Source organism: Ruditapes philippinarum, unplaced genomic scaffold (genome assembly GCF_026571515.1).
Source record: "Ruditapes philippinarum isolate M1 unplaced genomic scaffold, ASM2657151v2 ctg744_1_1_1_1, whole genome shotgun sequence".
NCBI lineage: Eukaryota > Metazoa > Mollusca > Bivalvia > Venerida > Veneridae > Ruditapes > Ruditapes philippinarum.
In genome coordinates this window covers 274,261-289,527 of record NW_026862771.1, presented here as the reverse complement: position 1 = coordinate 289,527, position 15,267 = coordinate 274,261, and the positions used below count along the sequence as shown (strand labels likewise).

The 15,267-nt window shown below is 31.3% G+C and overlaps 1 protein-coding gene across 4 annotated transcripts in view; it reads right to left on the bottom strand.

Moving 5' to 3' along the window:
• LOC132720153 (E3 ubiquitin-protein ligase NEDD4-like) overlaps positions 1-15,267 on the bottom strand; it is a 34,051-nt gene that overhangs the window by 13,875 nt on the left and 4,909 nt on the right. The window contains exons 4-16 of one of the 4 annotated variants that reach the window (XM_060704192.1): positions 14,927-14,965; positions 14,507-14,560; positions 13,006-13,118; positions 12,496-12,598; positions 11,048-11,280; positions 9,685-10,002; positions 9,014-9,179; positions 8,655-8,684; positions 5,211-5,237; positions 2,917-3,033; positions 1,988-2,113; positions 1,252-1,306; positions 691-743 (exon numbers count right to left, since the gene is read on the bottom strand). In XM_060704192.1, coding sequence (XP_060560175.1) covers positions 691-743; positions 1,252-1,306; positions 1,988-2,113; positions 2,917-3,033; positions 5,211-5,237; positions 8,655-8,684; positions 9,014-9,179; positions 9,685-10,002; positions 11,048-11,280; positions 12,496-12,598; positions 13,006-13,118; positions 14,507-14,560; positions 14,927-14,965 — 1,434 coding nt within the window. The remainder of the gene's footprint in view (positions 1-690; positions 744-1,251; positions 1,307-1,987; positions 2,114-2,916; positions 3,034-5,210; positions 5,238-8,654; positions 8,685-9,013; positions 9,180-9,684; positions 10,003-11,047; positions 11,281-12,495; positions 12,599-13,005; positions 13,119-14,506; positions 14,561-14,926; positions 14,966-15,267) is intronic. The other 3 variants (XM_060704193.1, XM_060704194.1, XM_060704195.1) reach the window with 3 other exon arrangements.

The following is a 15,267-nucleotide window of genomic DNA, read 5'->3' as shown; positions in this document are numbered from 1 at the left end:
AAAAGAAGATTTTTTAAGTTTTTACTATATGCATATAGGGGAAAATCAATGACCCCCTGGAGCGGGGCCAATTTTTGACCCCAGGGCTTTTTGAACAAACTTGGTAGACACCTATTAGAAAACATGTTCATGCTAAATATCTTAGCTCTAGCTCTTTGGGTTCTTTAAAAGAAGATTTTTTAAGTTTTTACTATATGCATATAGGGAAAATCAATGACCCCCCGGGGCGGGGCCAATTTTGACCCCAGGGCTTTTATTTGAACAAACTTGGTAGACACTCACTCACTAGAAGATGTTTCATGCCAAATATCTAAGCTCTAGCTCTTACGGTTTTTTAAAAGAAGATATTTAAAGTTTTTTCTTTCGGTTGCCATGGCAACCAGAGTTCTGCATGGAATTAAATTCTTTGAACAATTTTTAAAGGTGACCACCAAAGGAACATTCCTGTGAAGTTTGGATGAAATTGGCTTAGTGGTTTATGAGGAGATGTTATTTAAAGAAAAAGTTAACGGACGGACGGACGGACGGACGCCGGACGAAAAGCAATCACAAAAGCTCACCCTGTCACTTTGTGACAGGTGAGCTAAAAATGTAACTTTGATAGACAGTAAATTATTTTATTTGATAGCATAAACTATGAGGAAAAAAATTGTTTATACAAATTCAATAAGCAAATAGTTCATAACTTACTGGTCCTCCTAAAGCTTGCAATCTGGGATCTTCCCATTGTGTCTTACGAGCCTCTGTAAAATAAAGTCAACTTTGCTATTTCTGCATGTTACGTGCATTTATATATCTTTATTGAAGCAATAAGACATAATTTACTATAATTTGCAAGAGAAATTTTTAATCAAAAGCTATGAAATCCATTGCCTCTGTGCAAACTATATAGAAGTAAATAGACATTGCCACACACTAAATAGCTCTAAGCTTCGTACTGTGGGAAGGGAAGATTTTTAAAGGTTTTCCCGATGCAAGTCTATGTAATTCAGGGTGAAGTGAATTTTGACCCAAAAATCATAAACAAACTTGGTTGTGGTCTACCATACAATACAACACATCAAAGATCTAAGCTCTAGGCTTTGCAGTTATATAGAAGAGAATATTTCAAGGTTTTCCTGTGTAAAATTGCATGACACCTAGGGCTGAGCAAATTTTCATTGCAGGGTCTAATTTAAAAGTCAACTAGACAATACTATATACTAAATATTGAAGCTCACAGACAAGATTTTTAAAGGTTTTCATACATACTATGATTGATATAAAAGACACGTCCATCTGTGTGTGTTCTCTCTTCCCAACCATCCTGTAAATAAGAAATGATATTACATGGAAGATAACCATTTAGTCAAGCTAACAGTATAGCTTCCAATGACACTGCATAAACATATAGGTCATCATGACTATCCATGGATATAGCTTCCCTTTATACTTAAAATAATTGTCAAAATAAACAGTATTTGCTACAATTATGTATAAAGGCTTTAGAACTAGTAGTGATAATTTCTTGCATATGACACAGAATAACACCATGTTAGTCTGTACATCCAGGAGTCTGAAACAACTCCATACAATTATCAGCTTAATTTTACAAACTTGATATCAATATATCTTAAACTTACAATATACTGCTCTGAAATCAATGCAGAACTAGTCTAATATCTACAATTATATGTTTTATACAGTACATGTATAGGTATTACAGTGACAAACATTAATGGGGGAAGCATACCCCTCATACATGGTAATATATTATACATCTGTACATTTATTGCTGGTAAAGACAGAAAATAAGGTAAACTCATTGACCTTTCACAAGCCAGCAGCATGCCATTCTCAAACTATTATACCAAATACACAAGTAAATGAAGCATCTATGAGAATACAATGTAAATGGAGAGCACAACATTCTCATACAATTATACCTAAGTCATGAGTAATTTTAGGGAATAAATAGAGATCAAATGGTTATAATCATACTACTCACTGGTAAAGGTCCTAAATTTCTTAGAAGATCTTCATTAGAAGAAGGCCTCATTAAACTTGAACCAGGTGAGCTGGCATCATCTTGACTAACACGCATACTGCCAGATCTTGGTTTTCTTGGATCCTCCTGTAAACAACAACAAAACTACATGTAAAACTGCACAAAAAAATATGTATTTTACAGGCACATTTGTGTATCTTATTTTATCACACACCCGTGCCGATTTTGCGACTCCGTAAATATGGTATTGCACGGCCGTGCATATATTTTGACGTGACGTCATTAGCGTTATACAAACATAGTGTAAAGACGCGCTAAATGTTAACGTTATACTATAGGCGCGTCAATGTAAAATTACTCTTGTTTCACTTTAAACGGTCTTTATTTTTGGTATGTGATAAATAGAATATTAAATTCGTGTAAGTTCATTACTGAATTTATTGCACTCGTTGAATAAAATAATATTATGCTCGCCAGAGGCTCGCATAATATAATTTTATTCAACTCGTGCAATAAATTCAGTATTGAACTTACACTCATTCAATATCCTCTATATATCAAATATCAACAACAACAAAAATTATATAAGTTTAAACCATACATAATACCATAAATTATTTCCTTATTTTTTTTCCTATATTCTTTATTTTTCTTTCTATGTACCGATTGTCCTGAAGGAATCTTAAAGCAAGAAAGCTGACTTATTTGTTTATCTAACATATCCAGCTATGATGACAGAAGTTTAATGGTTTTATTTCATTTTTTTTCTTTTCATGTCAAATGTCAAACTGCTATGCATATCCACACCTACAAACACTTACAAATATGTCACATGCCCTAGAAGAAATCAACTTTAAACAATGAACATAAAATAGGGATAAATGCCATGGAATTCTACCAGAAACAGATAAGCATTTTTAAAATCGTACCCAAGTAGTTTTGGCAGTGTTATGGTCAATATAAAAAACTCTGCCATTTGGAGCTACACCTGTTGCCCATCCTGCAGGTAAAGCTTCTTCATCGTCTGCCCCTGTTCCTGTCCGAGTCTGCAAAAATAACAACAAATATAGTAAAACTACACACAGTTTCATAAAGTATGTATTAACAGATTTCTTTTTTTAAATGGTAAATCTGTCAAATTAAAGAAAAACTATTTGTAACAAACGGAAATCTTTAATACCATGTAGAACAGATTACTTAAAATTCAATTATGTTTGTAGATTAATTGAGATTGCTTGAAATTGTATTTGCTAATCTGTTTATTTTAACCTAATATACGCATAGTGAATATGTTTTGTTAAAATGTGTTTGTTATACCGCTCACATAAAATGTTTATATTGTGAAATGTATATGTTGGCATGGGCTGGTGGCCTTAAGTCAATAAAATGTTTGTTTTTTGTGGGTTTTTTTTTAAGAAAAATTTAATGCAATCTATGTTATCAAATAAAATTGTTTAAGACAGTTTTGCAATAAATGTTATTCATGACAGCATTGTGATATATATTTATTGTCCACTGTTTGTGAATTGGCAGCAAGATAAAACAGTCATAACTCAACAAAGTTTAAGAACAAGATACCACTGTTATTATAAACCACAGGATTTTATAATTATTACAGCATTACAGCAGGAAAATGTTAACCTTTCTATTATTCATTTCACTTTTTGATTGTTAATGGCAGCAAAGAGCTGCCTAAGCTAAAAAAAAACTCTCAAAGCATTTTTAAAGAAACACCCTTCTTATGATTTTCTTTCAGATAAAAAAGAATCTGTATGAAATTTTTGGAAAAAGCGTCTTTAAATACTTTAATTTTGAGGCAGAAAAGTTTGTCAATGAAGCCACAAGATGAAGCCTCACTGCATACCCATATACTACACAGTTAACAGCAGAATTCTTGACTTTCAATATTAACATTAATATAAATGAAAACAAGAGAAAAAAACACAAAATTAAAGGCAGGATCCGATTATTGATTATTATTGAATATCAAATATTGAAAATGGGTTCACATGAATGCATAATCCAGTCATGGATATTTGATTGTTTGACAAATTAACCAATGCTTGCTGCTAAATGGAGTAATGGACTTGGACTGATATGGATTTAGGACTGTCTATAGTTAGTTTTTGTGAGTTTAATAGTTACAATAGTAAAATACAGTCGACAGCAGTATATAGAGTATGGTCCAACTTCTATATTGTCTTAAATATGTTATAATATGTAATAATCACATATGTATGATGTTTAAGATGTACAACAATGATATGGATACTGTATCTTAGAATCATTTTCAAACAGACTATAACAATAATGATCTCAAAGAACATAATTATTAAAACAGATTATAACAGTAACAAACTTCAACGACATTTTGAAAAAGAAACTAAAACAATATTAATCTTAAAATTTAATACTAAAGAGAAAAATGTTGGTCAAAGAAAAAGCTTAAAAACTACATATATGTACATAATTGGTCAGATTTTATGCAAGTCTTATCTTGAAACATGAATATAAACTAAAACTTAATTTTTTTTACAACACTCAGAAAGTGAATTTATATTATAACACTGCAATCAAATTCTCACAGCAAGCTTTTTCCAAACAAGCTAATTTTAACAAAAGCAAAAAGAATAACTTAAATAAACCCAAAGTAAAACAATACCAAGTAAAAAGAATGTAAATCAATCCACAATTCCAGACTTTTCAAGCACAAACAGCATGATCTACTCCAAAATTATATCAAATGAATTTCAGTGAAATTTTTCATATAGAATTTTAGGCATTCCGGAGATTTTCAAATAAAAAAGTTTGGTTTCAATGGAATTTTCTGTTTAAAATATACAATAAATTTGTTAGCCAAACAAGGTGATTATTACTTTGAAGAAGGGAAAAAATATGTTACTAATGTGGCAGGACATATTTGTTATAAAGATGTTAAATGTTTTGCTTTAGAATGCTAGGTTTCAAAACCTTTACACTCATTGATTAGTACTGGTTGATTCAAGGAACATATTTGAACATGTTTCAGTAAGATTATAGTTCCTAACACAATCAAACTAAAACAGGTTTGTATAAACTAAACACTAAATGTTAGGTCCTAATGAAGATCCTTGTTGACTCACAGAAAAAAAATAGTACTGCAAGTGATTGTTAAAAGAGAGATAGAAATTACTACATTACATACAGGACTAAGATGGCACTGAACGATAATCTTAAAACTTACAATGGAATCAGCACTGGACTGTCTACCCTGTATAATACGTATATAATGTTTATTCATTATACTAGGCAACATCAAATATACATAAGGCCATTATTTTTTGATATTTCGGTTTACTGACCCGCCGACTCCGTATTTTGGGAAAATGAAAAAAAAAAAACTGCCCCCAAAAAATTTTGTGTTGTCTTGAAATACGCCGCTAATAAAGTTAAGATGTTAGTTAATATTCTATCAGGATATATATATATCTCATCTTACGACTTTTCAAACAAACGTCGGTAATAATTATGAAATAATGTCTGTTAAATGGGTCAAGCCATTCTCACAGAATTATAATGAGGCTTTGATCATATTTCATCAATACAATTAAGGTGTCCAAATGCGTAAAAATGTCAAAGTAAACAACTTCAAAAAAAAAAAAAAAAAAAAAAACGCCAAAATTATGTAAGCAGTTACATTCAAGGACAGAGCAAGAGAAATCTGATGCAATTGACAAGATCAGTATTTTCAGATTTTAACAAAAAAAAAAATAGTCTTTAAAAGCAGATTGAATACAGGTTTTCAAACAAACAAAATTTAAAATGCACTTACTTTTAATAGATTTTATGTCAATAATTGACCCGCTAATTATCCGACAAAAAATATTTTCACATCGGGCAATATTAAAAATTGAACATGTGTAATCTTTTTCTTGACAGTTTTTTTTTTTAACTGAGTGCAAGTCAGCTGAGTTTCGGCACCTTTGATAATTCAGATTACACAGCAGTGTGTAAACATCAAAGAATGACAGATTCTTTTGAAGGGCTGGCTTGCCACTTGTCATTAGTCATCGTGTGTAGATTTCATGTGTGTTTTTTAAACAATGACAATGTGAGCAAAGTTTTTTTGTGTGTATTTAGACAATCTTTGGAATAGACAATCGGCGATCGATGTATTTAATTTCATTGCTCTGGTAAGTACTATGTATATGTATGCACCACATTTAAAGTTATGAAAACCTTTTTTTTTTCTTTTTTTTTCCCGCCGCCGACCCAACCTTTTTTTGGAAAAAATCAGTAAACCAAAATATAAAAAAAAATGGCCTAAAAGAAACAAAATGTAAAAAAAATACACATACAAATAAAAAATGCACTACTTTCTATGGACTATTAATATAGATGCAATGCAAATGAAAGTTTACATTAAATTCTAGCTGGGACAACCCCTCAAAAAAGATATTGAAATTAAATTGTTTGCACCTTTTGATATATTATTTTACTACTTTTAAATCATGATTTTTTTTCAAACTATTACCGATGTAGAAATTCCTTCCCAATTGATTAATGATAGTTCAGATTAATTATTGTACTTATTTAGCAATAATGCAACAGTCTTTGTCCTTAGACTAAGTAATAACAAATTTTAGGTCTCAATAGTTTTCTATGAATTAAACAAGAGCGATCAGTGATCACATGTGTCGCCTCATGATGGCCAATTTCATGTTGGGACAAGTTTTGTGACAGACGGACAGACAGACGGACAGTGCACAACTAGACTTGGTACTGATCATTCCTGTAAAGTTTGCATAAAATTGCATCAGTAGTTTATGAGGAGTAGTCCGGACAAGCTTTTGTGTATTTGGCAACATACAGAAAAAAACACCTTTTTATCAAAGGGCCATAACTCGGCCAAAAATCATTCAACCAGAAAACCCGTGCAATATGCACAAGGACTTGAGCTACAGATCAATCCTGTAAAGTTTCATTGAAATTGCATTAGTGGTATAAGAGAAGTAGTCCGGACAAACTTTAAAAATAAAAATTATTAAAGGGCCGTAACTCTGACAAAAATCATTGAACTGGAAAATGCTGACAATATGCACAACTAGACTTGGTACTGATCATTCCTGTAAAGTTTGGATGAAATTGCACAAGAAGTTTATGAGAAGTAGTCCGGACATGCTTTTGTGTATCTGGCAACACACAGAAAAAAACACCTTTTTATCAAAGGGCCATAACTCGGCCAAAAATTATTCAACGGGAAAACCCGTGCAATATGCGCAAGGACTTGAGCTATTGCTCAATCCTGTAAAGTTTCATTGAAATTGCATCAGTGGTATAAGAGAAGTAGTCCGGACAAACTTTAAAAATAAAAATTATTAAAGGGCCATAACTCTGTCAAAAATCATTGAACCAGAAAATGCTGACAATATGCACAACTAGACTTGGTACTGATCATTCCTGTAAAGTTTGGATGAAATTGCACCAGTAGTTTATGAGGAGTAGTCCGTACAAGTTTTGTGACGGACGGACAGACAGACAGACGACAGATAAGTGATCCCTATATGTCGCCTTTACTCTGTAGAGGCGACACAAAAATCAATGGATAAATATTTGCTATGTTCAAGTGCAGTGTGAAATCAAAGAATCATTACATATATGAACAAAATACATTGTATGCTTGCAAGAAAAGTTTTTAAGACATAAATTAAAATGAAGTTCATAGTAAATGTACATGTACATCAGTTGAAAGACAAACCTCAAATTGGTAATATCAATCAGTTAAGGTAATTTTCTAGCTTTCTGATAGGGGGGAGACTGTAAGAAGCAATTCTATGCATTCTTTTAGGAAAAAAAACTAGCATTTTATGCATTCTTTAAGAAAAAACATATTTCAAAGCATTTTTGAGGAAAAAGGCTCCTTCAGTATTTTTTTCAGATAGGATAGGATTTGTATGAAAATTTGAGAAAAAGCATCTCTTAAATAATTTTGAGGAGAAAAGCCTGTCCATGAACTTCTTAGGAAGCAAGTCTTTATATATGGTAAAATCATGTCCATGAATTTCTTCAGAAAAACTCTTTTTATGCAATTTTAGGGATAAACTAGCCAACACTTCTAAGCAAGACTGTTTAATAAATATTAGTATTTTAAGAATGAAATCTCATAAATTTTTCATGGATTGCTATAAAATCAAGACAGTACAAACAGGTGTATCAAGAGAAGTTTAAAGAAAGATTTAAGCAATGCTTTAAGGAATCAACAGTCTGTAATGCCAGAAACAGTAAGTTAACCGCAGTACATTTTCTTACATGAAACAGTAGATCCCTCCATAAGTTTTCCAAGTAACAATTTAATATTTAGAGATTTTTTTGTGAAATCTATTTAAAGCTGTTACCTATACATGAGGAGAATGAGATCAAGTTATCATAAAGAGTGATTATCTAAAAACATGTACTCAAATCAAGATCAAAATAAGCATTATACAAAAAAATATTAGTGCAAACACATGTAATAACTGCAGACACCCATATCAGTGTAGCACTAAGCTATTGTATCAATGTAACATGGAATTTATGTTACACAGTTAATGCAACATTGAGTCAATGATACATGGAGTAAAAGTAACATGGAGTCAATGTAACACGGAGTCAATGTAACATAGAGTCAGGATAGCAAAGAGTCACTTACAAACTGAACATTGAGAGACTGTGTCCTATTCTGTACATAAATAAACATAACATTTTATTTCATTTTTTAAACTTATTATTAATTTATAGTCAATTTTTCCCTCTTTTTTTCTGTCACATAGCCATATCAAATCAAATTTTGCAAACAAAAATTTATCTCAGAAAAGTTATAGAGTACATGTAGTATTTAAAACATCAGTAAATCCTAACATATATCATAACTTCATTAAAATGAATAATACAACATTAAATTCTAATACTCTTACTGAGCATTCATCCGTTTTTTATTCTTTCAACTATGTCATTTACATATAAAATTTCTTAATCAAGGAGAGCATAGAGGAAAAGTCAATAACCTACCTGGTGAGCAAATTCAAGGCGTCGGGCACCGGCTGGTGACGAAGCGTTACCATCTGGACCAAGACTAACTGTGTCTTCAACACTTATATGCCGACGTTGTCGATACATCTGTGCAATACGACGTGTATCATCTTCTGTGGTGGTAGACTCTTGTTCTGTCTCAGTTCTATAATTATATTAAACAATTTTGTTCCCTGTAAAAATTTATGTCAGTTTAATCATGTGAATAAGTTTTTATCGTCAATCAATATCACCATTAATAGTGAGCAGGAAGAGATGTTCATTCAGTCATTCACATAGTGTTCTTATAGCTGATGGCAGTATTCTGATATCTCATTGTTTTTCTTTGGGTCACAGTAAATCTAATAGATACAAGATTACTGCGGTAATTACTGACTGAAAAAGTTTGATATTTGTAATAAAATTTGTAAAGAGCTATGCTACAAAAACAAATTTCCGAAATTATTTTGTTTAAATGTGTTAAATAAACGGAATATATGGATCAAAGATGTCCTCTCTTAATGCTATGCTTCAACATGCTTTACAAATATGATAAATCAAATGATCTTTCCTTTCATTAAATCTGCTTAGAATTCTGCATTTACTAGTTAAGTATAGAGCAAAATTTTCCTGTCAAATAAAGACATATAATGATGATATCATGTACTAACTCAACTGTTGGCCTTTCCCACTGGGTTGTTCTATGGGCATGATTAACATAATATGTTCTTCCATTAGCATCTACTCTTTCTTCCCAGCCTGGAGGCATTCGCGCTGGAGTTGTCATTGCTGAAGCTCCAAATGACTGGGTACGTGACCTAGAACTTTCCGACGTTGTATCCTCAGAAATAGTCTGATCTGAAATGATCAGACTCGACCTATGCTCGGGACTCAAGTTGTCTGAATGTCTCGACCTTGAATGGCGTGGGTGTTGTGATCGTGAACTTGAGCGTGTATTTTCTGATGTACTGGTGCCAGTATATGATGCCCTGTTGATAAATCAAAAATCATTACATAGATAAAAACATTGCATGATATTCTTAAAAAAACTTTTTTTTTCTTTTCAAAAGAATATTAATTCATTTGTATAATGATGATAATTAAATATCAAATGCATATAGAACTATGAATAGTCTTAAAGAATCTGTATTTCATTAGTAAGGAAAATTTCTACTTTCACAGAAATGTTAATTTTGTTAACTGTTAAGAATGCTTTACTTGCGAAATAGTAATATCCAAGAATAATGACTTTTAATCCAAATAAGATAAACACTGGATGTGGAATAGGTTTAATCTTAATGATATTTACTGAATCAGACCAACACTATAGTGGACAACATAAAAACTCAGAAATAAAGGTGAAAGATTGTTCAAAAGGGACAAAAAAGTTTACTACAGCTCGTCAGAATGTAAATAAATCTTGCAAAACATTTCTTGTTAGTCTGTGTTGGCTTGTACAATTATAGAAGGGCAAGTTATTATTATTATTTATCTTTTTTTGAACGAAGGATAGTTAGAGACAATTTGTTTGCCAATGCAATGTAGAACTTATTATACAAACATGAACTGATTTATGTACTCATTTACTAACTATGTTAATAACAGTTCTTTTAGCTTGGTCCCCTTGCTGACTACTATGCAGAAATAAGACTGTAATCTGCCCAAGTTTAGAAATGAATACAATAATATAGGTATATCACAAGCAAAAGTTTTTACACTATGACAATTATTCCAAATCATTAGTGAGATTTATTTATTTTCAGTCTTACACATTCAATATTGTAAGCACTGGTTGACACATTTTATTAAAGTCATTTCACATATTCTTATAAGTGATATTTGAGCCTAATATAAATGTAATATCAAGAGTTTTAGTTACAGAATACTAGCAGTCATAAAGACTTACATATAGTTTATAGTCTTCACTACAAAGCTGAAATCTGAATCCCTATGTTAACAAATGACAGTTGGAAATCCATTGTTAACAACTATATAAGACAATATTTAGCAGATAAAAAATTGATCAAGCATTACCCTGTTTGAGGTCTCTGCCATTGTGTTTTTCTGGTTGTATGGTTAACATAATATCTCCTCCCAGTGGCATCTCTCTTTTCCTCCCAACCTGGTGGTAATGGCTCCACTGGTTCATCCTGGGCCTGTACTTCCTGCTCCGGTCCCGACGCTGACCCAGCAGACTCTGCCGACGCTGATGCACCATCATCATTTGTGTTGAGAGCATTGAATCCGTCTAACATTTCCCAACCAGGCTGTGTTTCAAGCAAAAATAACAATTATAAAGTTTTTCAAGAAGAATTATAATGTTCCAAACAATGTTTTGTAAATTTCATTATTGCTTTTCTGGAATTTGGTTTCAGTTTTCACAAGTTAAACATGTGACCCAATCATTAAAATAGTTATAACAGATCTGAGTTTTGTTTTATTTTTATCTCACAAAATATGGAAATTTATCATCTAATAGAACAATTACTAATATCATTTCATGTAAATACTTTGCCCACTCTTTAAAAATAATCTCATTAAATGAAAACTTCCTTATTGACATTCTAGCAATTCCAAAGTATTGTAAAGTTATGTTCCTTAGTTGGCATATTTTTCAGGATTTTGTAAAAAAAAAACACACAATTAGGTTCCAAAACCTTGTATAAGCATTGCATGAAATTGAAACAAGCAAATTAATAACATTAAATTGAAAGTCTTGAATAAAGGGACTCAGAATTTTACTTTTTAGAGATAAGGTAATCATAGCAAGAACACTACATAGCAACATAGCAGAACATGTCCTTGAAATAACCAGGAGTGTTATGGCTCCATATCTTATTAACCAATCCCTTGAAAAAGTATCATCAATGTTAAGTTAAGTTAACAAAGTATAAGGTTAATGATTGTTGAACCGGACCTAATAATTCCATCAAAGCCCAGCCTATAACCTCTATCCAATCAACAGTATGGGTATAAAATGTATCAGTTTAATACAGCATTATTACTGTTGACAAGTTATTGAACCAATATCTAATATTTGTTTAATCTTCCTCTTATAAAATCAATGTTTTATTCAACATTCAACTACTACAAAATTATATTGATCTGTAAACAGATAACTTTATGTAAATATCTTGAACACTCAGTGCTTGACATATCATATACCGGTATTATCATTATATTCATACAAGTAAACTAGAGAGTAAATAAAATAACAACCATTATAATGTTTTTTCCAGAAAATTTTGTTTCATAAGAAATATGCAGTTATGACAATCTATTTTGGTGGGATTTTAAACCACATGAAGAATAAACAGCAACTTTCAAACTTTACTGGCAAAGGAAGAATTACTAATAGGTCTGGTAAAGGTAGACATTTTATATTAACACAGTATAAGTCAAATGCCACCAAAACATGAAAGATGGTTTTGGCTAACAGTCAGAATTACTACATCTAAGAAAGAGAAAAATATGCAAATTACCTCTTGGGGAGCTGAAGGGTTTTCATTGGAAGGCTCACTCTCTTCTTCATTATCAACATAGGCCAGATATAACCACAACTGTCCACGAACACGGGAACGTATACTGTCATAAACAAACAAACACAATATAATGGGATTGGAGGGGGAAAACCAATTAGGATGCCACTCTGCAGAGCACATTACCTTAATATAAATAAACTTAAAGGCCCTATTATGAGATCTCAGAAATTTGGTTTTTGTTGTCTAAAAGCCCTGAGATCTCAGAAATTTGATTTTTTTTCGTCTAAAGGCTTCAACTTTTGTAATAAGAATGTTTAACATTAAGATGGTCTTTTCTCTCTGTGCAATGGATATTTTCTTTCCATTACTCCCTCTCTTGAAGGATGATTTTATTCTGTACTTGCAGTCTTAAATTGATAATGGACAATAACTGTGTTTGTTAGATGTCATAGAACACCTGATATGATATAGATAACTGTAAATGAAATTAACTATTATCTGAAGACTTACCTTCTAGGTCTAAGGATATAGTCTTTACAGGCAACGTCTCTGCCTGGTCGTTCAGTTACTATAGTTGTATGATTCAATGGGATTTCCACAAGTCCAAGAAAATCATCTCTTGTCTGTAAATACAGAATAGTTTGATTATAATGTATATCTAAGTAGTAAGAATATGGTGAAATGTCAACAAAAAACTTCCATAACTTAAACAAATAAATATATATGCTATAATACATTCCAATATTTCAAATGTATACTCAAGTTCAATATGAATGATTTCATTTGTGTTTAGGTCTTAAGGTTATTAAGATAGAGTACCAGTATGTGATAATGTCTAGAAAACAATAAATTCTCTCTTGTAAAGGGACTATCTAGCTAAATTACAAAACATTTTTTATTTATTTCACTAGGAATGCTCTAAAGCTTCTTATAAAGTGGTTACTTGAGGGTTTTCATCTACATGTTTGTCTGAAGCTAAAACATCCAGTTAAATATAAGAGCCCTAAAATTTACTATCTTAGGCAACTAGTCTAAGAGTTAGACGAATAATATATCTGATCAACCAGATACTATAGACTCTTTGTTTTTCCATAAACATGTACAGAACCTCACTGAAACCAAATATAAATGACAATGTTTTTTATCTTTGACAAAAAAATCCTATCCATGCTATATTGGTATATTGGTCTTGAACTATTTTTACAGTTTTACAGATTCTGATGACAAAATGCGTAAATTAGGCAGCTAACAGTGTACATAAAGATATGGTCAGATGGCAATGTTGGTACAGACTGATCATTGTTGCCATATGTATAAATATTGCTATCTCAATAATCATAATATTGTAACAAAGCTTACTATAACATTCTTTTTATAGCTCAAGTATCAAATTTAGACACGTGACTTCGTACACAGAAAGCAAGTACATTTAATATAAGGTTACACTATAAAACTTAAGGAATTCAATAAATGATGAGTCAGCAGTAACTGCCAATTAAACAATAAAGAACACTAGTTTAAATGTTAAATTGATATACACAGTTCCATGGCAACGTTTCTGGTAAATTTATTTTTATGGTACTGTGGTGGTTACATTATTAGAAAGCAGGGGTGTTTCATCATACTGTGCAGACTCTATATTGTTCAGTTGACAGCTAAATTTTAACATTTTGATATTGAAAACCCTTCAAATAACAATGGACAGGTCCTAATGCAAAGCTGGACAAGTAAATTCAACCAATTAATATTGGTCAATTAATATTGGTCAATTAATATTAGTAACAGCTATACACCAGATCCTCAGGTTTATAAACCTTGAGTTTGCAACGGAATCAAAAATTTATAGCTAATAATTATGTTAAAGGGGGTGAGCAACTTGAGAACGGAAGCTTAATACTGGTTGAGACTTCAGAAACACCTAATTTGATCAACTACAAAACTGTACTTGTATATGACTAAAGTCTGTGATTTACCTAGATTAAAACAATTCATTAAATAGAAAATAACCTACCAGTCTATTTGAATCAAACACTTCAAACAGTAATACATTTTTTGTAGGATCCACCTGAAATAAATCAGAAAAAAATAAATAATAGGTAATAGGCAAATAAAGATATGATGTAACATTCATGGGAATCACACATTCATACACTTACATTGAACTAACATCAAACTAAAGATTTTACATTTTTCAAAAAAACTGTTCACTGCATTATAGCATCACCTCAATAGCCAAATATAAAAAGTATAAAGTTACACATATGATATATATTGGTAAACAAAAGCTGTCACAGTGACAAGACCAGTGCCTAAAAAGGGGCAAAGTATACTTATTCAACAAAAACTTAAGAAAGCACCTAGTAAGCATCCATTAAAACTATTTGTGAATTCATGTAATTTAACCATGAAATATAAATGACAAATTTCTTACCCTGAATAGAAACTCCTCATCCCATTTTGGATTCAAGCTCTGTAAAAAAAAAAGTACAGTAATACTTAAATATATTTGCTTTTAACTTGTAACACCATGAAGTTTATATCTGCAGATTATTCCTGAACAAGATCTTAAATGCACTTGCTTTTTTTTCTTCTTTTTTTTTAAACAATCACTACTTATAATATGGACGAAATATATAAAATGTTCAAGAACAAAATTTATGCTGCTATTTTAGCAAGGGTTTTAACTATGCAATGAATACATGTATACACGTGTGTGCTGTTTGCTCTTCAGGAAATATACAAACATATTTCTTTAATACAGGTATTTTGTAT